The sequence below is a fragment of the Gymnodraco acuticeps genome, unplaced genomic scaffold (genome assembly GCF_902827175.1).
Source record: "Gymnodraco acuticeps unplaced genomic scaffold, fGymAcu1.1, whole genome shotgun sequence".
Taxonomy (NCBI): domain Eukaryota; kingdom Metazoa; phylum Chordata; class Actinopteri; order Perciformes; family Bathydraconidae; genus Gymnodraco; species Gymnodraco acuticeps.
In genome coordinates this window covers 1,503,114-1,525,490 of record NW_022992265.1, presented here as the reverse complement: position 1 = coordinate 1,525,490, position 22,377 = coordinate 1,503,114, and the positions used below count along the sequence as shown (strand labels likewise).

Genomic DNA, 22,377 nt, shown 5'->3' with positions numbered 1-22,377 from the left:
GTCTTGTGTATTTTTAATAGTTGTTGGGCTGCAAGTTTGGAGTTTTATGGCACAGAGGTAAAAGCTATAATAAAAGAAGAATGTAATGTCAGGGCTGTCCTTTAAAGCCCCTTTGTGGATTTTAAACATTCTGGCTTTGGGGGATTCCAAGTGGTGTATATATATATATATATATATATATATATATGGACAGTATTACTCATATTTAAGGCTGAAAGTAACACACAGATTGCAACAATTTCAGTTTTTATTGTCGGATTATATTCAAAAATATTCGACAATCTTATTAAAATGCTGCACATGTGCTCTAAAGGGGCAACAACGTGTCAAGCTCACATAGTGGCTTGTTATCGGTTCATCTCAACACTGTTCTCTGTGCCTGTGAGTGACATACTGTGGACAGCAGAAGGTTGTCAGGCTGACAGACCACCATCACACAGCTCCACCACCCCCACTACTTACGCACTGCCAGGCCAGCACCCCCTTCAATTACAGACTGAAACAACAAGCCTGACCAGCATCATCCCCCTGTCAACTGCCTTGAAATGTATACAGGTCTAGGCACACACAACCTCTTGTGAAAAAAACATAAACACAAACAGTTGACTACTGCAGTGTAATTGAAATTACAGCCAGCTACAGTATAGATGCTATACATTCAGCCTGTTTTTCTACAATACAAAGGTGTAGCTCTTTATTATTAGATTTATTGTATACGTATATCCATGCATAGGGGTGTGGCTGCAGCATGGCCTAGTTATGCACATGTACACACTTAAAGCTCTGTATATGGTTTAAACATATATACACAGAGAGAGAGAGAAGCATCTCATGAATATTGAACGAGTTTTGGAAGGTTCCAACTGAACGCACAACACTCTGTGTGTTGTCTGTCATTGTTGAATAATTGATCCTTGCAATCTTCATTTGTCAGAATGAACAATTGTGCTTCTGTGTTCCTCACAAAGGAAACTTTTACCAGCTAGGTAATATACTGAAGCAAGTCTTATCTGTCAAAGGGTTAATTTGTTATCTGAATGTAAAGTATGTATTTTCAATGTTGAACAGGTAACTTAGATTTCATGATTCCTCGTATGTGTTAACCTACCTGGTAATAAACCTGCTTCTGATTCTGATGGTGTAACATCTTTGTTCACAGGTACGAGATCAAGTATGACAAGGATGACTATTTGCTGAGAGTGAAGAAGGCTTCCATTAACGACGAGGGCACGTTTACCTGTGTGGCAGAAAACCGCGTGGGCAAGCTGGAGGCCTCCGCCACTCTCACCGTCAGAGGTAAAAAAAACCTTATTTTCTTTTTTTTGGGACAATAACTAGCATGTGACAACACTTAGAGAAGTCATGGAGCACTGAAGGTAACGTACATGTGCACTAAAATGAGGTTCAGATTGGTAGTTTACTCCATAGGGTCCCCTTTACACAAATAGGAACCCAGTATGCTGACTCCCGCAGCCAAGAAAGATGTAGACAGTCAATGAATCTGTTTAATTATTTACATTTCCAAGTGCAGCGTCGACACACTCTGCCACCTTCCCCCCGTCGTGGTGGTCTGCTAGCCACGCTACCCTCGATTCTGCAACCACCCAGTCAGCAAAGCCATTTCACAGATTACTGGTGCACACCGCCAGTCCAACACCTGGGGTTTTGCGAAGTTAATAAAAACATCTTTTCGCCACTCTTATTTCCACTAAATCCAAGTGATTAGAGTCTCTGTTGAATTATTTACAGGGACACAGGGCCATGCCCATGGGTGGATAAAACCAGGTGTGGGTCATTTTCTCTTATTGGGCTAGTGATTTGTGAAGGCAGCGTCTTAGTGTTTTGCTTGAAGATGATGACATATACAGCACCGAAGAAACATGAACGCACATGCTGTCTTCACGTTTTTGCTTTCTATTGATCTCCTTTATTCTGCTCTGTCCATTAAAAAAACACACCTTCATTTTGCTACTACAGACACACAACATCCGTACAAATGTAGATTTCATTAATGCAGACCACAAAGGTCCAGTAGCTTTTTTGTCTCTCACAAAAGTAATGGCCTGAATTGGACATTTGCGACCACCAGGGTGCGCTCATATTAGATTGGCTGTACCAGACATGCTGTGTCTGAGAAACAGAGCCTTTGAGCTAATCAATACAACTGTCCAGTGGACAAAGACTACTGGATCCTCTCTGCCATGCTGACCCTGTGCCAGAAAAGGGTTGGCCACAAAGCAACATGTCATTCATTCTGACTTTGATTTTGTTTTGTCTTATTTCTTTTCTGTTTGTTTGTTTGTCTGTGTCTTGATTTGTTTATTTATGTATCCACTCCTCCATTGTTGTGTCTCCAGCTCGCCCTGTCGGTAAGTACCCATACTTCTGATTTGATCCCACCCTGCATGATGTCTTCATCCAAATGTTTAATTTGACTGCTTTACAATCAATTACCATTGTTTTATTGTTAACAGGTGTTACTTCACATGGCGCACTCCTATAATTATTGTTTACACATCGTTTTGTAGTATGTGGAGATGTTACAGCTCTAACTGGATTACTAAAACACTAATGGTGAATAACAAGTGTTTTTGTTCATTTAATATGATACACTTTATTCCTGTAAGTTTTCTTGAGTATACTTAAATGCAAATAACCTACTTATACAGTAATACATTTCAACAAACTGTCAACATAATTTCTGATCCGAAAGTATTCTCTATATCAACATGATGTTATCATAAAACAACTTGTGGAAGCAGCATTGTTTAAAAATCAACCACTTATTTTAGTGTTAGTTTTTCAAAATGTCAAAAAGCCACAGAATATTCAAAATTAGAGTCTTTATTTATATCACCTGATGTCAACATGCAGGTGATGGAACTGTTGTAGGTTTCAATGAAACTCTCTTGTGTGACAGATTTATCCTATGCCCTAAACCCAAAGTTTCAGTTAGTTTTCAAAGTGGTAGCATAAAACTAATGCCAGTAGATACAATACCATTTCCTTAACAATGACTGAGTGGGCTGGCAGTCCAATAGTCTCAGACGTTGTAATCAAATATGGTCCAGAACGTGTTTAACTTGCAAGTCTTGAAGCCATCTGTGAATTGTTGGAACACAAAGCTGAGATCTGTTTGTTTTCTTTTGAGCACCTCAATATAGTGCTGGGAATCTCATTGCATTTCCCTACAGGTTGGGAGAAGGTCAAAGCAAAAGTAAATTTGTTATGCATAACAGCTTACATTCTTAAAGGAATGAGTGAAAATGGGCATCTTGAAAAAAAGGTGAGCCTATTGAGAGGCTAAGCAGAGAAATAACAGGAAGAAGAAGACTTTTCAGGACAAATAATGGCATAAGTGTGAGACAGACTTGACTGGCAGAAGAACCCAGACACTGCCTCATTGGCAGGACTTTGGTTGCCAAAACAGCAGTCGCTGTTCTGCAATTGTCAAACTGTCAGCTTTCAAGAAGATGGAGGAAATTACACATTCAATCTGCCTGTGGGAAGAGACAGCAATTGTCGTAGACTTCTGAATAAAATATGATTGAACGTGAGATTGTAAAGAAGAAATGCCTCTTAATTTGTGGCCCTGGGTGTACTGCATGGATGTCTTTCTCTCTGTTCATTTGTTCTTTTCACCCTGAAATGCTGAGTCCTCTCCAAACCAGGCAGTTGTAGCTTGTCATGAATTAAATATGGGCGCCAGATCAGGTGTTTCCTTGGGAGAGGACAGGAAGTAGCCTCTCACATATCATTTAGGGTCTGTGAATCAAAAACAGGGCGAGTGTGAGTCAAGCTGTGAAACTGTCACTCAATTTCTTCCTCTTGATTTGTCTGAGTTTTTGAAACCACCTTTGCCTCTATTAGAGTCCATCCCCTAACATTCCCTATGAGTATTTTATTCCCTTTTCAATGACATTTGAAATATAGAAAGGGAAATTGAAAGTACTGCCACAGGTAAAGGACGATGTCCTGATGCAAAGGTGTTTGCTAGTATAACAATGATTCACATTTTATTTTTGTAGAGTTAAAGTCAATATTTTCTTTTACAACCAGCTGCCAACAATCATCCATACAAGGACAAGCCAATTATAAACCTCAAAATCATTCATTTAACCAAATGTTGTTTGACAGTACTTGGTATCATAAATATGGAAATAAGTTGGGTAAATTCTTCTCCATAAATTAAGCTGACATTTTATTTGCAAGAAGAGCCTTTGAGAAAGGAAAAGACATCGATGAAGAAAGTGTGAGAAGGGACGATGGCGATGCATTAATAGGGACAAGTCTGTAAGGTGTTAAACCATATTTTTAGCGGGTAGTTAGTTATGCGATGTGTGGGATGGAGCAGAGGAAGCAAAGGGAGGGAAGTGAGTCCTTGCCAGAGCATGATTTAGGAGCTCTGTATCAGGCCCAGCATTGTGAGAGCCACGAGATATTCAAGCTGCAGAAGGCCAAACGGGAAAGCAGTAAATCTGTAGCCATCTGTACCATTCCCAACTGTGTGTATCTTTGACAAATACACACACCCCAAAAAGGGATTACATAGAAAAACCAGCCAAATGGGAAGAGATTGGCCTTACTGGAACCAGCTGGCTTGTCAGTGAAAGGACTTACAAAGAAATAAAAAGAAACAGAAAGGGTGCAAAATGTTTCAACATTCATTTCTTCGTCATGTAATTTACAAACAATCTCTAAACCTCTTGTTTTCCATATTTTTTGCCTCAAGAAAATTGCCCTTTATTATCTATTTTCTTCACTTACCCTGAGTATTTCATTTGTTGACTTACATTCTCTCTGCAAGAACCATGTAATTTCTTATGTGGAACGTGTTGTCCATCTAGCAAACATGGTACTTGTAAACACAACAAGTATAGAATAAACAAGCAGAGGTCTTGGGTCTAAATTACCTCCGGTCAAAGTTCAGGTATTTTACAGAGATCTAGTTTTGAAGCTGGACTTATTTTAACTTATTTCCTTCGATGCTGCAATGTATTGTGACCAACCCATAGGCATAACATAGGTTTTGATTACTTGACATAAACCATTTTATATATGAATACAAATTAATATCCCTTATGGTAATAAGTAATATAGTTTATCATGGGAGAACAACATTATAATACAGTATCCCAGCTATCCGCTCGGATTGATCAGTTTTTGTTTGTTCGAGTAATGATAAGTAATGCTGCCTCCATAACCTACCTCAGACAATGGTCAGGGAGCAAAGAGAGGCGAAGCTGCACACCAAAAGGAGTTGTATCTAATCTCTGAACTCCACTCTCTTTATAATTAAACTGCATCTGCCAACTTGTCAGTCAGAAATGTATCACTCTGTCGCGACTCGGAGTGTGTGACAACTGCATGGGCTCATGATGGAGATGAATATTGACTGAGGAAGCTTCACACTACAATTTCAAAGTCTGATATGTTTTCAAGCCTCCATCTCTACTTGATGGAGAGGTGTTAGCTTGAAGTGTGGTGAACACAGAATTGGTCTTTTCTGTTTCTCACTCCCTGTTAATACAACTTTGATCAAAAGTACAGTGCTGCTTCAGATCTTGACTTTTATATGAGATGCATTATGATGCAGACATATGTAAAGTCACACACAATGAATCCTTGTATGTCTTTACCTGTTCACAGATGTGTATGATTCCAGGGAATGGGTGTGCCTTTGTGTTGTCCCAGATCTTAGTGCCATTGTGACTAAGAATATGTCCCTTGTGATTGCCAATGTCATTCATTCAGCCTCAGCCCCACCTGGATGAATAGCCAACCTGGTTAACATGGCAATGATAGCCATGATTGTCATTGGTGTCCTTCCTCTGCATGGAAGCTCTGTACGGCACTCCCACTTTGTTTGACTATGTGGTTTATTGCTTGTCTTTGCTTGAAATCCCCAAGCCCTGATTATCTCCAGCCCTGATGTTTGGTGTCACTGTGTACCACTGGTCTTCTAACATTGTTGTTGTTGCCCTTTGACTTCAGCTGCGCCCCAGTTTGTCATTCGCCCAAGGGACCAAATTGTGGCTCAAGGCCGCACTGCCACCTTCCCGTGTGAAACCAAAGGAAACCCTCAGCCTGCTGTCTTCTGGCAGAAGGAGGGAAGTCAGGTAAGAGCAGACAATCTCACACAACCCAGTTTGTAGAAAACATATTTTATTTTTCCCATTATATCTTACATGTAGAAATATATTGCTCTCTTAGTCTGCAGCTTCTGTTATCTTCTGGTGATCAACCCTCAGCACTTTGTTTAGATTCCCTGGGCTGTATGCACAATTGCTGAGTACTTATGAATCTCCTTCCATACATGTACACACACACACACACACACAGCAATGCAAACTAAGCTATCTGTCATCGGTATCTTTACTACAGACACATATACACCTTTGTTCTCAGGAGCCGCCAAACGGCAGTGTGCCTGGCAAAGTGCTAATCGGTTTCCCCGTGACCCTGCACTGATAAGAACGATCCTATCCCTCACTGGAGCAGATAACCCATTCAAATACCTGGGTGTCCTCACAACGCTCAACAGCAGTGCCAATTAGGAGCCTGTTGGGGCTTGTAGATGAGCCAGAGATATGATTCAGCTCTGGCTAAGGTTCAAACTCACACTCATAGCCTGCAGGCCAACAATTACAGTAAAGTGATCTTAAAAGAGTGAACAGGAGTGAGACACATGCTTACATGTTCTCACAAACATTTGGTGTAATTCTCACCCACTTTACCCCTTAACAATGTCTGACCTAAAGCTCATGACTCAGTTACACTGTGTATTGTTGTGAACTTGTTCAGATAAAGCAGATTTATATTCAGCGTCTGTCTCACGTTGTCGATAAAGATGAGTCTTTTGAAACAGTTTTACCACAAACACTTTCAGATAAGCTATTGCACGTCCTCACCATTCAACACTTGACTCTGTATTGTGTTTGTGAATGCTTTATGTATCTTAGCCACACAGACATACAAAGTATGAAGGTATTTATTGAGAAAACAAATCTAACTCAGTACAGTAATTAAATGTCAAAAATACCTTTTCTTCTCACACTTGAGGATAATGGAGTGTACCTCTCTCATGCGCTAAAGATGGGATGAGCCTAATTAAACTAAAACAGCATCATCTGTTGCATTAAAGTGATTAAATGTAATTAAATACAGCTAATGTTTTGGGGATAATTCTTCTGAACAAAAGAGCTGGGATAAAGTGGCTGCTGTGCAAATAAAGATGTAGAGCTGATGTTTTATATATGAAACATCAATACCTTTGATCCTGGGTATTTACTATGAAGTAAGTGGTATTGATTATCCCTTCCTCTTTAGCTATACTAAAGAAGTATTGTATTATACTCAGTATTTGCTCAACTCTATGGGGTGGTCTCTGTGGGTAAAAGAGCAGCTCAAAACTGCTTTGGAATTGAAGCAGAATGGAAAGTAGTCACGGAGCCAACAAGAGTAAAAGTAGCCTTCATAACACAGTGGAGCCTTTGGCTTGGCAAAGGAATACATTTGAAACCAAGTCATCAAACTGTATACATGTTGGGAAGTGTGTGAGGTTGGTTAACCAAGTGACATATGAAATGGTTCGTAGTGTAGCTCTAATAGTCTGGAAGTGTGTGTGCACAGCATATGTGTGAGTTTGGTGGTGGTGATGGATGTGTGGGGGTCTTTGTTATATTTCCAGGTTGTACTGGATCCATGTTCTTACTAATTAGCTGTTTGTACCTCTTCCTGCAGAATTTGCTCTTTCCCAACCAACCGCAGCAGCCCAGCAGTCGCTTCTCGGTGTCACCCGGCGGAGACCTCACCATCTCATCTGTGCAGCGGGCAGATGCTGGCTACTATATCTGCCAGGCCCTGACTGTTGCAGGCAGTATCCTCGCCAAGGCTCAACTCGAGGTCACAGATGGTGAGGGAAAACTCACACATAACTTATTCCAAGCCAGCACACTAACACACACCTTAGCACCACTGCAAATGTGGAGAAGTTGGTGCATAAGAAACAGATATACTTTCAATATGCATGTAAGGTACTTTCAACAAATACATTTAGACGATCAACAAATTAATATTTAATACAGGTTTTTCAATGATATCTGATCATAGTTTTTCATGGTTTAACACACTTCTTGCATGCTGAGTTTATATGTGAATTTGGCCCTTAACCCCTGTGAAACTATAGGTCCACATCACTATTCTTTTGTTGATGTTATTCTGTGATAGATGTCAGTATGCCCATGACCTTCAGTTGCTGTGTTTTGCAATACTCTCTTTGTTCCTTATTTTTTCATGACACAATTTAATTAACATTTTCCACATTTCCTTTTGGAAAGGAAATAAAGCATTGCCCTTGAGTTTGTTCAAGTTTAATGATCAGCGTTTTGTATGAGTGGGCGAGGTGCAAGTGTGAGAGAGGGAGGGAGCTAGAGAAACAGAAAGAGAGGGGACATGATTGAGTGAGTGACAATGGTTTCCTGTGGAATGAATGATGTGGTCCTGTGAGCTGTGGGAGCATCTAATCTGCTCAGCTACTGCGATGGCAAGATCGAGGGCCATCCATACGTCTGTTGAAAGTACCTGCTGGCAGAAAGATTAAAAGCAACATTTTCTTCTGAAGTGAGAATGGTTCCATTGGACAAACTAAATTGGTATGTCCTTCAGTTGCCTGAAATAATACATCATCACTTTTTAAATTGACATACTCTGGCTTATCAACAGTTAACCATTTAATTCTGTTTTTTTTTATAAGTATGTCCAACAAACAGTATGCTAGTAAAATAGGTGTTGGTCCGACAGAAAAGGATAGAGGAGGAAAGAGTACAAGAGGGCCAGGGTGAGGTCACGGCCGCACCTGCCGCAGTCCTTACGTGATTTACTGCCCAGAGCACAGACAACAGTCTGTGGAGTTCAAGGAGATCTGTAATGAGAAATTCCTGATCCAGAGACCCAAGGCCTTAGTCGAGCCTTGCCTCCCCTCCCCCTATGTCACTCCTCCACGCCATCAACACATCCATCAGGCGCATCAAATCCCTAGACTTAGGAATGTCTTAGGCTTGTGCACTAGCTTCTGTCACTATTCATAACTGACTGTCTTCTGTCAACAGGGAAGGCTTTGGAGTCAAGGTCTTCATTTCAAATATATATTAACAAACAATAAAAGTTGAGGCTTTATAGAAGCAAAACAAAACACCTTTATCTAGCGTAAATGTTAGTAAAAGCAATAGCAGACAGAAACACTTCTACAGCATAGTGTGTCACTGGCAAGCAGTAGTTGCTTTGATTCATAGCTTAGTTTCTGATACGCAGGGACCCTCTTAATACTCAAATTTCACCCTTACATAAACATTCCACGGGACTAAAATAATAAGAGAAATATCATTGTTGAAATGGATGTGAAAGCTAAGGGTTGAGCAGAACATAGCAGAAGGGTTTTTCTTGGAAGCACTTCCTTTTGTCAGATGTAGCCTCTTAGATTGGAAATCAAGTTGGAAACGTGGGTGTGATAATGTGTTGAAAGGTTACCGAGGTAGACTGGGTAATTAGCCCCTGCAGGTCTGACATCATTAATCCATACCTTCTAATTAATGTGGCTTCTGTGATGCCAGGGGACTCCACATTATTCAACTCTAAATATATCAACTGTGCGAGAGCACTAACTCTCTCTGAGATCACCTCTGACTTACCCAATATTTCATTGAGGGAACCCACAGGCTTTTTTTGGCACATTATAACAAATGAATTTGCTCATATAAATGGAATTCATCACAGCATTTGCATTCATCTAAAGTGAAATAAAAACAAATTACGAGGGGATGTTCGTCATTGATTGTTTATTGTTAAAATGTAGATACTTTTCACCTTTCCTTGTGCCTCGTGCTTCACACAATGAAGTATTTATCTGAACCACACTGAGTCAATAGGCAAGAGTCTCACCACTAAACTGTACCACAAAGTCTAGATTAATGTATAAAAATAAGGCTAACCAGGCTGTAACTGGAAACTTCTTAGCATCCCTCTGCCACATCAATGGAACTAAAAAAACACGACTCAGCTGTGTTTTCCAAGCTTCCTGGAAATACAGGATATGGTCATTGTTCTGTGGTACAATTACAAGACCTGCAGAGAAAAAAGGATATTTTATGATAGATACCCACATCCATCCCGAGTGAGTTTTATGACCATGCTGTCACTCGTTTTATTTACAGTTAGGGCGCCTGAAAACTGCTTTTCATCTGAAATCCTAATGATATTGGTAATATGCTCACATTTCTGTCTTTGTATCACAGTGCTCACAGACAGGCCGCCACCAATCATTCGCCAAGGCCCGTCCAATCAGACACTTGGTGCGGACAGTGTGGCTCTGTTGAAGTGCCAGGCTTCAGGAGACCCTATCCCCTCCATCAGCTGGCTGAAGGATGGGGTCAGTCTGCTGGGAAAGGATGCCCGCATGTCCCTGCAGGAGCTGGGCAGCCTTCAGATAAAAAACATCAAGGTAAAACATTTCATTGCCCATTTTATTGTGAAACAAATTGACAAATAAATCCCTGCTACTGTACCAATCCTGTATTAAAATAGCTTTGTCCAAAACTAGAGCTTAACTATGATTTCAAGCACCAGCTACCTTTTGCTAGTTGTTGTCAATGACCTTGCTTTATGTTATTACTCAATATTTGTATTCAGGTAAATGCATTTGTATGGTCATTGTTCGAACCCTTCAGCATACAAGCCAGATTCAATTGTGTAGAATTGAGTAGGACATGGGTTGATCATAACTTTGAGGAAGGTACCTTAATGACTAAAGGAGATGATAGGCAGCATTGATTTTTTCAATTCAAATAATTCAATAGTATCACTTTATGGCAGGGCACCTCCAACGGGGCTCAGCTGTGCAGGGTGGGATGGGCTCCAGCTGTAGCATAGAATATATGTATGCACTTATAGATATACACACATGTGTGCACACATACACGTTGAGAGTAGATTACATTTAAAAGGCCCACATCTTCCTTTCCCCACTCTGAGGCCTCTATGGAATATCTATTACGCTTGACAAAGCTGCCGACCACTGACATGTTATTTAATAAATGGAAAGAAGGCACAGGGACAAAAACCAACAAACATCCCAAGTTCCTAAGAGGGATGGAGAGACACGCCAGCTGTCATCGGTCCAGGGGGTTACAGCAGCCCACCCTAAATTAATTAGCCTGGCTTTGTTGTGGTCGGCAGGACAGTGGGGAAATCAGGAGGGGGAGTAGAAAAGTGATGGAAGGGTGGTGAGTAGAAAATGGAATTCATTAGGAAATTAGCGTCAGCACTTTGAGGCACTCTCAAATGACACACAATTTGGCCAGCACGAGGCTAGCTCATGAAGTCGCCCCATCACTTTTCATTGTTTCAGCGATTGCAAGATAACATGCATTCATTGCTAGTGCTCTCAGGACGTGTGAAATGAAATGGCACTAAAAGGGTTATTAGTAGTGCCATGAAGTGCTGTGTGCTGATGCTGTTAGTGCGTGTGTTTGTTTTTTATTCATATATACATGTGTATCCTACTGTTTAGCTTTCAGACTCTGGAATCTACACATGTGTGGCCACTAGCTCCAGCGGGGAAACATCATGGAGTGCTTACCTGGAAGTCAAAGGTACAAGATGGTGTCATTATTCCATGTATTTAATGTACAGGAAAATGTGGAATATGTCAGCTATGTTTATCGTTAGATAATTGGCCTTTTCTGTATTATTCTCTCCATTTAGAAGCAGGAGGAGTGATAGTCATGAAAACCCATGATGAGAAGGAGCTTCCAGGTCCACCATCTAAGCCTCAGGTCACTGATGTCACTAAGAACAGCGTGTCCTTGTCCTGGCAGCCTGGGATGGCAGGAGCATCACCTGTCTCCTCTTTTGTCATTGAGGCATTCAGGTTTGTTTTATGAGTAACATCAAACCCCTCACTCACTTGTAAATACCCTCAGTATGTAATGGTATACAGGTTGAATTATATCTTGTCGTGTAAAATACAACTAAAATATTAATATGGAACCACATGTTCCTCTTCCATTGCAGTCAATCGGTGAGCAACAGCTGGCAAACAGTAGCAGACCATGTCAAAACAAACCAGTATACTGTGAAAGGTCTCCGGCCCAACACCATCTACCTGTTCATGGTCCGAGCAGTCAACACCCAGGGCCTGAGTGATCCGAGCCCCATGTCTGAACCTGTCAGAACACAAGGTACTTTACATATATCAGCATGAAATGAATGCTCAGTGTTTACTGCATACATATATTTAAGAACCATAATCACTTGAACTAGTAGAATATGATTCTTGTCTTTTGATGAGTATAATTTCTGTTTCTACTGATAGGGGAAGGTCAAGTGTGCTCTGCTTCATGCCCCGGCCACACGAGGACGAAAACGGCTAAACGCATAGGATTAACGCAAACGCAATCGCAAAAAAGCTTCCGTCAACACGCAATAGTCATCCGGATAGTGTCTGCCCACACGAGACCGCTCCGTTTAGCTCCAACCGCTGGAGAAGCTGCAGTACATATGCAGGAGCCTGTACGTGGCGCTGTAACTTCCTCCACAAAAGCAGCGAAGAAGCATGGTTGTCATGGTTGCCCTTCTGTTTATTCTCCGCGGTGGGGGCCGAGGGAACCGGGCAGAGTTGTTCGTGTCAACGTGTAATCAAGTTTAAATCTTCCGACAAAATTATAAAAGTGCCGGTCAAAGGTCTTCTTTGTTATTTATTGAGCTTTAAAACAAATGAATAACGAATCTATATATTATAATAATAAAATACACGGAGCCTCTCTTTTCCTCCCTCTCTTCGGACAGCGTCAGTGTCTGTCTCATGCAGCAGCTGATCCAGTAATGAGCGACTCGGCCGACAGTAAAAATAAACATATTTATATCTAGTTTAGGTAGTTTGAGAGGTAATTAAAATCTAAGGGTGATGATCTGACTTGAAGTGTGTTTTACTCCGTTCACCGCCGCATCACAGCGGGAGGAGCTGCAGGTGAGCAGAGCTGCGTGTCTCCGTCCTGTCAGATTAGACTTCACTCGCGTTTATGTCCATATCGAGAGAAAGATAAATAATCTAAATTCAGTGTGCAGTTTACTTTGACGCGGGGGTGAGCAGCAGAGGTGGGGAGAAGCGGGGCTATTGCCTCATCATTATCAGAAAATTATCGTATAGGGCGTACACACGGAGCCGTTGGACCCCCCAGAGCGTTGCGTATGCCGTTCTATCCACCTTGGGACCCGTTATCGTTTACGCAGTCGTTTAGTGCCGTATTCGGTCGTCCTCGTGTGGCCGAACGGTCTATATGACACTAAACAGTAACGCAAACGACCGTTTTCGTCCTCGTGTGGCCGGGGCATCAAAGTGTGATACTTATCAACCCCTCTCAGCAATCTGCAGTGAATTGCTTTACTCAAACACTGCAGAGAACTTTCCAGAGGTCAAATTCTCCATCTCAGCCCAGCTCATTAAGGCTACACTTTAGCAATTATGTGGAATAAGCATCTCTTCTTTTGGAAGGCCTAACTGAGTTTGTCTATCCCTGCTATGTTAATGATCATAACTGGAGAAAATTACTGCCTCCAAATCGAGAGAAGATTTGATTACGATACTGGACAGACCACGGTCTCCAGATTACACTGATATGATAAGTCCCTGGCAAAAAAAGAAGAAGAAAATAACAACATTTGGCCAAGCTCTATCAAATTCAAGCCAAGAAAAGTAAAATATATAAATTTGAATTGCAGCACATCCTTGGTGTGCTGAGGTCAAGATTTGAGATGATATAGAAATGAGTTGACGATGGCATGCATTGATGACACAATGGTTTTTCACTTATTTTTAACTGTTTTTGGCCTGTCTTGACCTTGGAATGTAGCCTGTGATTCATGACCATGCTGGTTTGTCTGAATGAAGTTTTTTGAAATCATAATTTCTGAGTATTTATATTCCCTTTAGTAAATAACTCAAAATGTGCCTCGCTTTTACCACACTCACAATCTCATACAGTGGAGTTTTTATTGCTTATAACTAGAAACATGTGCAAAACGGGAAATGAGCTGGAAAATAGTGTCATAGTGTCCATTCATGTCCCATCCAATATGTCTGGCTCTGCTCACTCGCAGTTAATTTGTTGATGCGGTTGTTCAGTCAGGCCCCAGTAAGTGTAGACAAGTCACACATCTGAAGAACTCTGCCAGCCCAAGTCTGCTTTATTTTCTACAAACCAGACAGCAGCTTTATTATTTCAAATAAAGTCATGATCACCAAGTGTATTATTCTGTGTTGAAACCAATTGGTCTATTCAGTCACTCTTTTTTTACCAGTCCACCCCTGATGGTGATGAAGCTAGAAACTAGTAGAGGAGAGTGGAAAACATTGATATTTTTCTTTCTTTTTCTCATTTTCATTTCTTTCTCTCATAGATATAAGTCCTCCTGCTCAGGGTGTCGACCACAGACATGTGCAGAAGGAGCTTGGTGAGGTCATAGTTCGGCTGCACAACCCGGTTGTACTGAGTCCCACATCCATTCAGGTCACATGGACGGTAAGTGGAGCTTTTCTTTTTGCATGTAGAATACAATTTACTCTTCACTTTTAGTAAATACATCATTTGTTCAGCTTTACATTTTTGCACTAGCAGAACTTTGAATTACATTGTCTTCCTATCAGACCAGTTTTGTGAACCTGTCTGCATTCTTTGTTTCATGTTTGATGGTGTAAATTCCAGTCATAAAGTCAAGTTTATATTTTAGGATCCCCTTTGAAGACAAAAAGGTGTACCTCGAGGCTACCATTTCTTATGTCAGGACATTTCAGTCTGGTTGTTCCCTTAGACTGCAGCTTTGAAAACTGTAATTTGTGACTTAAAGTAAATGAACATCAAATAGCTGAAAAATACTTTCTCTTAACCACATTGCACATCAAAAGAGATGTCAGAGACATCTGGTTGTTCATCAATCTTCCGTTTGTCTTCAGCTGCTTCCCTTGAAAACAGAGGCCTTGCATGGATAGCATCTGATTGGAATTAATGTTTGTGAATACACATTTTCCTGTTTTCCTACCGTCAGGAGATGATGCATTAATCTTCACTCACTCATAAATGCAAACCAAACAAACATACATCTGCTCTTTCACCATCATATGCACATGTTTTGTGATGTTTTCCTCACAACATGAATCAAACTATTACCTTAAACAAGGCAGCTACGGCATCTGCTAAAATTGTTTTTATTTCATTGTATGCTAATGAGGTAAAAAGGCTATTTATATTATTCAAAGCTGAGTTGGTCTTACAATGTGTTCATATATTTTCCTCATGGGGCTATGAATCACTCGCAGGTATTTACAGTATACACCTATCACATAGTGGCATAGGGTGCCTGTTTCCATTTCCAAATGAACCACATTAGCTGTTTTCCTGGTGACATGTTTATTGACCCCTGTAATAAGTCTTACCCCACGACTTGTTAGCAAATGTAATACTAAAGCATTGCTTTATGATTGTAGTGTACAATCGACACAAAACATGGCTACCTAATCAATCAGGGGCCAGTAAACAGAGAGGCCACTCTCAGAGAGCTTTTATATTCCCAAATCATTCCATTAATAAAAGTCACGCACCAAGCAGGGGATCCATTTTGCTGATTTACTCTGGCTACACTTGCGAAAAACAGCTGCTTAATATCCCACTTGAAAGCCATGCTCACTTCTTCTACTGTTAACAAGCCATTACAAAGAGTTATGCACCCGCTCCTCCTCCGCATAAATTCAGCATTTTCTGTCTAGCTAAATGGGTCCAAGTTTTAAGGGAGGGTCCTTTGTGGGTTGCAAGGGGCTATCAGGTTTCCAGCGTCTCCATCTTTTCTATGGGACAGATCTGCTGTTATCACCACTGCTGTGTGTGCCCCTCATGTCCCCAAGGTATCTGTGTATGGTGCTGCATAAACATCCTCAGCCTCAGAGCCCAACTAAAATGTGATGGGACTTGCTTTCCTGTGTCACTAGTTAGAATTTATAATGCTTATGGGACATGTGTAAGTCCTTTAAGGTGGCATTAAAGAAAGTATTTTAATAGATGAGGGAACACTTTGGGCTGGGAGCAGGGTGTATGAGGTAATGTCAGAGTGTTAATTGAGCTAATTGTGTCAACGCTGTTGATAAAGGGCCTATTAAACAAGCAACAGCCTCTAAACTGTCACAAATGCAATCTTGTGAGAGAGAGATACATGCCTGGAAAACATCTTTTTTTTATTATCTAGTGGCTGGCCCAAGATTGCATCTACCAATTTCCTCTGAACGGTTATTTTTGAACTGGAATACAACATTCATCTTGTCATTATTCACTTTCTAAGGTGGATCGCCAGTCCCAGTTCATTCAGGGTTACAGAGTCCTGTACAGGCAGACCTCAGGACTACCTTCCCCTGGACCCTGGCAGATGCAGGAAGTGAAGGTCCCTTCTGAGCGCAGCGTTGTCCTCTCTGCACTCAAGAAGGGCATTGTGTATGAGATCAAGGTCCGGCCTTATTTCAATGAGTTTCAAGGCATGGACAGTGAATCCAGAACAGCGCGGACGACTGAAGAAGGTATGAAGAAAAAATACTGAATATTTTTACATTATATTGGGAGCAATACAACAAAGTGTACACAAATGTGGAATGACACATGACCCTGTAGGCTCCTTTCATGTTGGTTTTTGTCATAGTATCACAGGCAGCACTGCCCCTCTTTTTTAAAACTCAAGACTATTGAGGGTGTATGTGAATGCATGTGTGTGTGTCTGCATGTTTGTGCCTGTCGGTCTGACCTTCCTGCTGTGCTTTTTTTGTGTATGATTGGTGGTGTTACTGCCAAACTTCTTCTAATCCATCACCCAGCAGCCACAGGCCTGAGCTGTGATTGGAGACAACACACACTTCCTTCTGCGAAGATGATCTGTCGCCCAAAGCATGATACATACAGGCTCTGACAAGGCCACAAAGCAGCGTGGCACAATATCACACACAAACACACACACAGGTCTGTGTTTTAATGAATTCACTATTTTGACCGATGCCAAAGCAGAAATGCATCCAGCAGCACTGCACACGCCCTGCTTCATCCTTCGAGTCTAATAACTGAATTTAAACTATGATGTGATCTGAAATAAATAAACACAGGACATGCACACTAAAGCACAAAGAGATAAATACAGATTCCATATACTGAAGACAAAGCCCATCTTGCCACAACATATTTAGCCCTGCATGTATAAGAAACAGTTCACATCCTGTCCATGTGACAGGCCCATTTATTTTCCCTTTCTCAGAGGGACAGTATCTCCTGTGGCCAGCCAGTGCACGCACTGTTGTAGTGGAACTGCCATCACGTTACAGCTGTCCCTGACACACACAAACAGAAAACGCATACATGCCAGCACACCGACTCTCCCGAAGCCCTCCAGAACCTGCATGTTCCGGCTATTACCAATGCTGATAATGCTCCCTGCTTCTGCTCTATCTGCATCCCAGTCCCTCAGAGAGCCCAACCACTTTCTATTTCTGTCACAACCCCACTGCCCTCCCTGGTCATAGATGATATACTGTCAAACACACAGCTCTAGGCTCCTCAGAGACCCTGGGACTACTAAGAAGGGCAGCTAGATGGATAGTGAAGTCTTGGTCAGAGGGTGATTAAAACTTAGGTTGTCCATTAGCTAATACAATTAAATAATCCCCAGAGCAGGTACGGACGGATGCAGGGTTACAGTATGCTCAGCGCTTCAATTCTTTGTCCATCTTTGTACACTCCCTCCTCCTTTTTCACACATTCTCTCGCTCTCCATCTGGACAGTCATCTCATAGCTGATAAATGTACTCTGGTCGCTTGGTTAATGATTCTCACAAAGGAGGCCCATCTTTTATGCAAAACTATGCTTATTTATGGGGAAAGAATACAGTGATGTTGTTGTAAATGACACATTTTTTGACAAATATCTTTGCGGGAGGTCCACTGGTGTCCTCCCACACATCTTACCGTTTTCCATATCATTATTGGCTTTTAATATGATGTGTTTATATTACTTCATAATTCAACACAGCACTCTGCGTGTGTGAGAGACGGGGGGTCACATTCCTGCCTGCCATACATCACTCTGCTAATGGCTCTATTAGGACAGCCTCTGGGGCCTCTATTGAAAAATGTGTATTGTTTAGCACAAATATGCATGATAATAAGCTGTTAAATCATTCATAACATTAACTTTGAACGACATTGCCTCTGATTGCTGCCACGTACCAATCCAGCACTTTGTCACCTGGATGTAATGCAGCGTTGGAGAGCCCTAAGCATGATGGTTGATCAGATGCTCCCTTGGTAGATAGTTTCTAATCTGGCCAAGGTGTTGGGTTCATCATTGGACCCATTCATCTTCAGCCATGCCAGGGCCTTCTGTCTCTCTGGGGGCCGGTGTGGCCAATCGTGCTGAGGGATGAGCACAGATTTACAGGGTGACACGTGCCATTTGGATGGAGGCGAGGTGAGGGAGAGGCAGCCCAGGAGTAATTGACCTGTCAGTATTCTGCCGTGGTGCCGCTCCCCTGCCAGCCACTGCGGAAATGAGAAAACATTATTTTTAAAGCGTTATTTCCAGCTGGGCCAACTGTTATTTATTTTTCCCTGTGTTACACCTTGTGGGGTCAAAAGATTGTAGCCATCAGAATAACAACAGAGTGAGGTTTATGAAAGCATGGACTTGTCTTGTTTGTGTCTGCCTGTGGATAAAGCTGATTCATTTAGATGTGCCTCGCTCTGAAGCTTCCCTCTGATCCTTACCTACTGGCTTTAGTTTCATCTGGCTGATCGATGGAACCAGTCAATATGTTTACTGAGACTTTGTTTCCTTCCCCTAAAATGTAATTTTTTTTCATATTTCCTTCTCGTCCAAGCTTCATCCTTTAAGCTCATTGACCCGCATGCTGCCCTGCTCATTCATTGACTGAGAGCACTTGCCTGACTGTGCCAGTCCGTCATTCCACAAATCAATACCGGTATTGTCTGAAAAAATCCACCAGGCTGGAGCAGAGGATGAGATATTAAATCATAGTGAAACGTTAAAGATAGGCTATATTCATGTCAGACCTGCCCTGGTCTTAATGTAAATCCCCCTCTAATGAGACATCTTGACAGCCTCCAGCCACCTGTGAAATCCCAGAACAGAAACATTCTTTGGAAAAGTGTGTATGTGTGTGAGTCTGGTTTTATGTATGTGCTTTTCTACGTATATATGTATGAGGTCCTGTTCCATGCAAATGTACAATACTGCTGTGCATCCCACTTTTCCTACATACTCGTGTTCTGCCTGGGCACCATAATAGTGCATTTGATTGTTGACCTCTTTATTTTGTTTGCCCTTTTTCAGCTCCCAGTGCCCCTCCTCAGCAGGTTACAGTCCTGACCGTGGGAAGCCAGAACAGCACCTCCATTAGCATCTCGTGGGACCCCCCTCCATCAGACCATCAGAATGGCATCATCCAAGAGTACAAGGTTTGTCTCAGCGAGTCCGCTTGGATTCTCTTTAACTGATATATGGACAAATGGAATCAACTGTCTGTCTTTTTCCCCCTTCTCTTCTTTAGATCTGGTGTCTAGGGAATGAGACACGTTTCCATGTAAATAAAACCGTGGACGCAGCCATTCGCTCAGTGGTGGTTGGCGGCATGCAAGTTGGAGTGGTATACCGTGTAGAGGTGGCTGCAAGCACAAGCGCTGGGGTTGGAGTGAAGAGTGAAGCTCAGTCTATCAGCATCGGTAAGAACGATTGATAAAAAGCATTTTCAACTTTTCAACATCCAAGTTTTTCCCCTACGTCAACATCAGTGTTCGCAAAAAAAATCAAATTGGTCGATTTCAGCGAAAGAAAATATTGTGAATGGTTTCATGAAATTCTAGAAATTCCCATATGGAAAATATTGTTAAAATACCACTTTTTTGAAATGTGGCCTGACCACAAATGATTTATGTGGAGCTGAGGCAGATTGTGCCTGATTTGACCCATAACTGATGGCTTGGCCTGTAGCATGTTCTTATTTCCCCAGTGTCACTCACATAATCCATCTCCGAGAGCCGAGCCTCAAGCTTGGATTTATATTATCTTGTGTGTTGGCGTGTCTGTGGATGCGCGAATGGGTGTGTGTTCATGTGGTTGCACAGTTATATAAAGTTGACGAGCATTCGTGCAGCTTTGCATGCATGCGCACATGATATGTAGATTTCATGAGTGTTTATCATTTCCTGTCAGTGTGTGGGAACATTTGTTTTTGCTTGAGTCTTATCACGCTCCGAGAAATAGTGTCAAGCGCAGCAGTCACGTTGAGCTGCAATTGGAGATCAATACAGACCGGGATCCTCTTATTTCACACGGTGTGTTTTACCGACAATGGAGTGAATTAGGGGCTGAGCTAAGCAAGCAACCTGTTCACCTTGGGGTTTGTTATAAGCTTTTAGGCTTTGTCTTTTTCAGTCAAAGCATTATATTTCACTGCACATCCTTTAGATCTGTGTCTTGCTCCCTTCAACAATATCTCCAAAATCATCCAACCTACTTTCTTTGAGCTGACTCTTGCCCTTACCCTGCCTTGATGTATCTTTGGCTGTTATTTCTGCTCAGTTAAAAATCTAAACATGTGTTATGCCCTTCGTTAATGCAGGGTTGGATGTGATAATTAGAACCTACCTAAACCAGCAAAACATGCACATCAGTATGGCTATTTTCTGGTTCTCTCTAGCTATCCACTTAGCATCCCATTAACATTGCTTATCCTTGTGCCCTCAGGTAAAGAATTCCGGGACGTCATTATACATGGAAACCGGAACAACAGCATCACAGAACAGATCACTGATGTGGTGAAACAACCTGCCTTTATTGCTGGTATTGGAGGAGCCTGCTGGGTCATCCTCATGGGATTCAGCATCTGGCTGTACTGGAGGAGAAAGAAGAGGAAGGGTCTGAGCAACTACGCAGGTGAGACTGACATTACGCTCTTATTATATCCCCATCAAACAATGGACTACTCTTCTACCATTCATCTCATTTAGGTTTTCTTTCTAAGATGATTTTACTTCTACTCGATCATCACTCAGTCTTAATGAGTTCAGTTTTGCTAAAACATTAAAGCAGTTGCTAGCAGTATGGTTGGAATTGCTACGGTTTAAAAGCTCAACAAGGAGACAGATGTCGGTGTGAATCATTTCCAGAGGGCTATAGTTTTTTCCACAAATCCACCCACGGTGTTGGTTCATAGCCCAGGGTGGTCGAGCTGAGTGGGCTGACTGGACTCTCTGCTGGTCACTGGAGCTGGAGTTTGTCCAGCTCTCTTCCCACACACAGACCCCGACGTCTTACTGACTGACCCCCAGTCAATACTAGCAACCACTTAGTCCACATGCACCGCCAAGGGCACAGTATTTAATTAGAGAGCAGAACATGGTAATGAACTGATACATAATGTTATAGGCAGTGCAACCGAATATGTTAACATCCTGCCTCAAAACTAGCAGAAATCAAGAGAAAAACATATTTGTTTTGCCACTTTCTCTTATCATTTCAAGCCATAAAGACTATTCCGATTGGCAGTCTCTAGAAGCTGTTTTGTTTGTTCTTCATTTCTGTTTGTTGCATTTATGTGTTTGTGTGTTGTCTTTGGTTTGTGCCACCGTCTCTGCACCTCTGAGCTGGCTGCTTTCCTGGCTGTCGTTCTGCACACTGGGTGATAATGTAGTCTTACATTCTGTGACCCTCAGCATCTCTTGGCTTGACCCGGTCCCCAGTGGGCAGATTATACCCCCTAAAGCACCGCTTATTTCTGCAGGCTATTAACACACACCTTCTCTGTCTTCTTGTTTTGCAGTTCAGTCCTTCACCTTCACCCCTGCAGGTACTGTTCATTTGTCCCACCTCCCCTCAACGCAGATTCATCTCCTGCCCGCTTATAGTCTATATGCTTGGATTGTGAGACTCGTGGTCATGGCTAAATGGAAATCTAAACTCGATAACCATGAAGGCGTTTTATACAACCAGACAAGCACATTTACAAGTCAAATAAATCTAGATTTGCTATTAGCCATGACCAGAGGCCTGCAAACTGGCATACAGCCTTATTTATCTATTGTGTTGTATTTGTGTTTTTGTCAGTTGTGGACTCTGAAGTATCATCCTGTCTCTTGTGTTTCTTTTTTTGTCTTGTGGTCAAACGGTGACACTGCCCATTTGTTCTCTTCCTCCAATAACCTATTCATCTTTCTTTTTTTTCTAAGACTTGGATCGTGTTGTAACTTGTATTTATTCTTCTCCTTTTGTGTCAGTTAGGCA

General features: G+C 41.8%; 1 protein-coding gene across 12 annotated transcripts in view; it reads left to right on the top strand.

The window, feature by feature from the left end:
- Nucleotides 1–22,377, top strand: part of robo2 (roundabout, axon guidance receptor, homolog 2 (Drosophila)) — a 284,651-nt gene that overhangs the window by 235,743 nt on the left and 26,531 nt on the right. For 7 of the 12 annotated variants that reach the window (XM_034207215.1, XM_034207217.1, XM_034207211.1 and 4 more), the window contains 14 exons: nt 1,160–1,296; nt 2,358–2,369; nt 5,995–6,119; nt 7,744–7,915; nt 10,293–10,498; nt 11,567–11,648; nt 11,761–11,926; nt 12,070–12,236; nt 14,455–14,576; nt 16,384–16,615; nt 19,429–19,553; nt 19,646–19,817; nt 20,842–21,030; nt 21,917–21,943. In XM_034207215.1, the coding sequence (XP_034063106.1) occupies nt 1,160–1,296; nt 2,358–2,369; nt 5,995–6,119; nt 7,744–7,915; nt 10,293–10,498; nt 11,567–11,648; nt 11,761–11,926; nt 12,070–12,236; nt 14,455–14,576; nt 16,384–16,615; nt 19,429–19,553; nt 19,646–19,817; nt 20,842–21,030; nt 21,917–21,943 (1,934 nt within the window). The remainder of the gene's footprint in view (nt 1–1,159; nt 1,297–2,357; nt 2,370–5,994; nt 6,120–7,743; nt 7,916–10,292; nt 10,499–11,566; nt 11,649–11,760; nt 11,927–12,069; nt 12,237–14,454; nt 14,577–16,383; nt 16,616–19,428; nt 19,554–19,645; nt 19,818–20,841; nt 21,031–21,916; nt 21,944–22,377) is intronic. The other 5 variants (XM_034207222.1, XM_034207213.1, XM_034207224.1 and 2 more) reach the window with 3 other exon arrangements.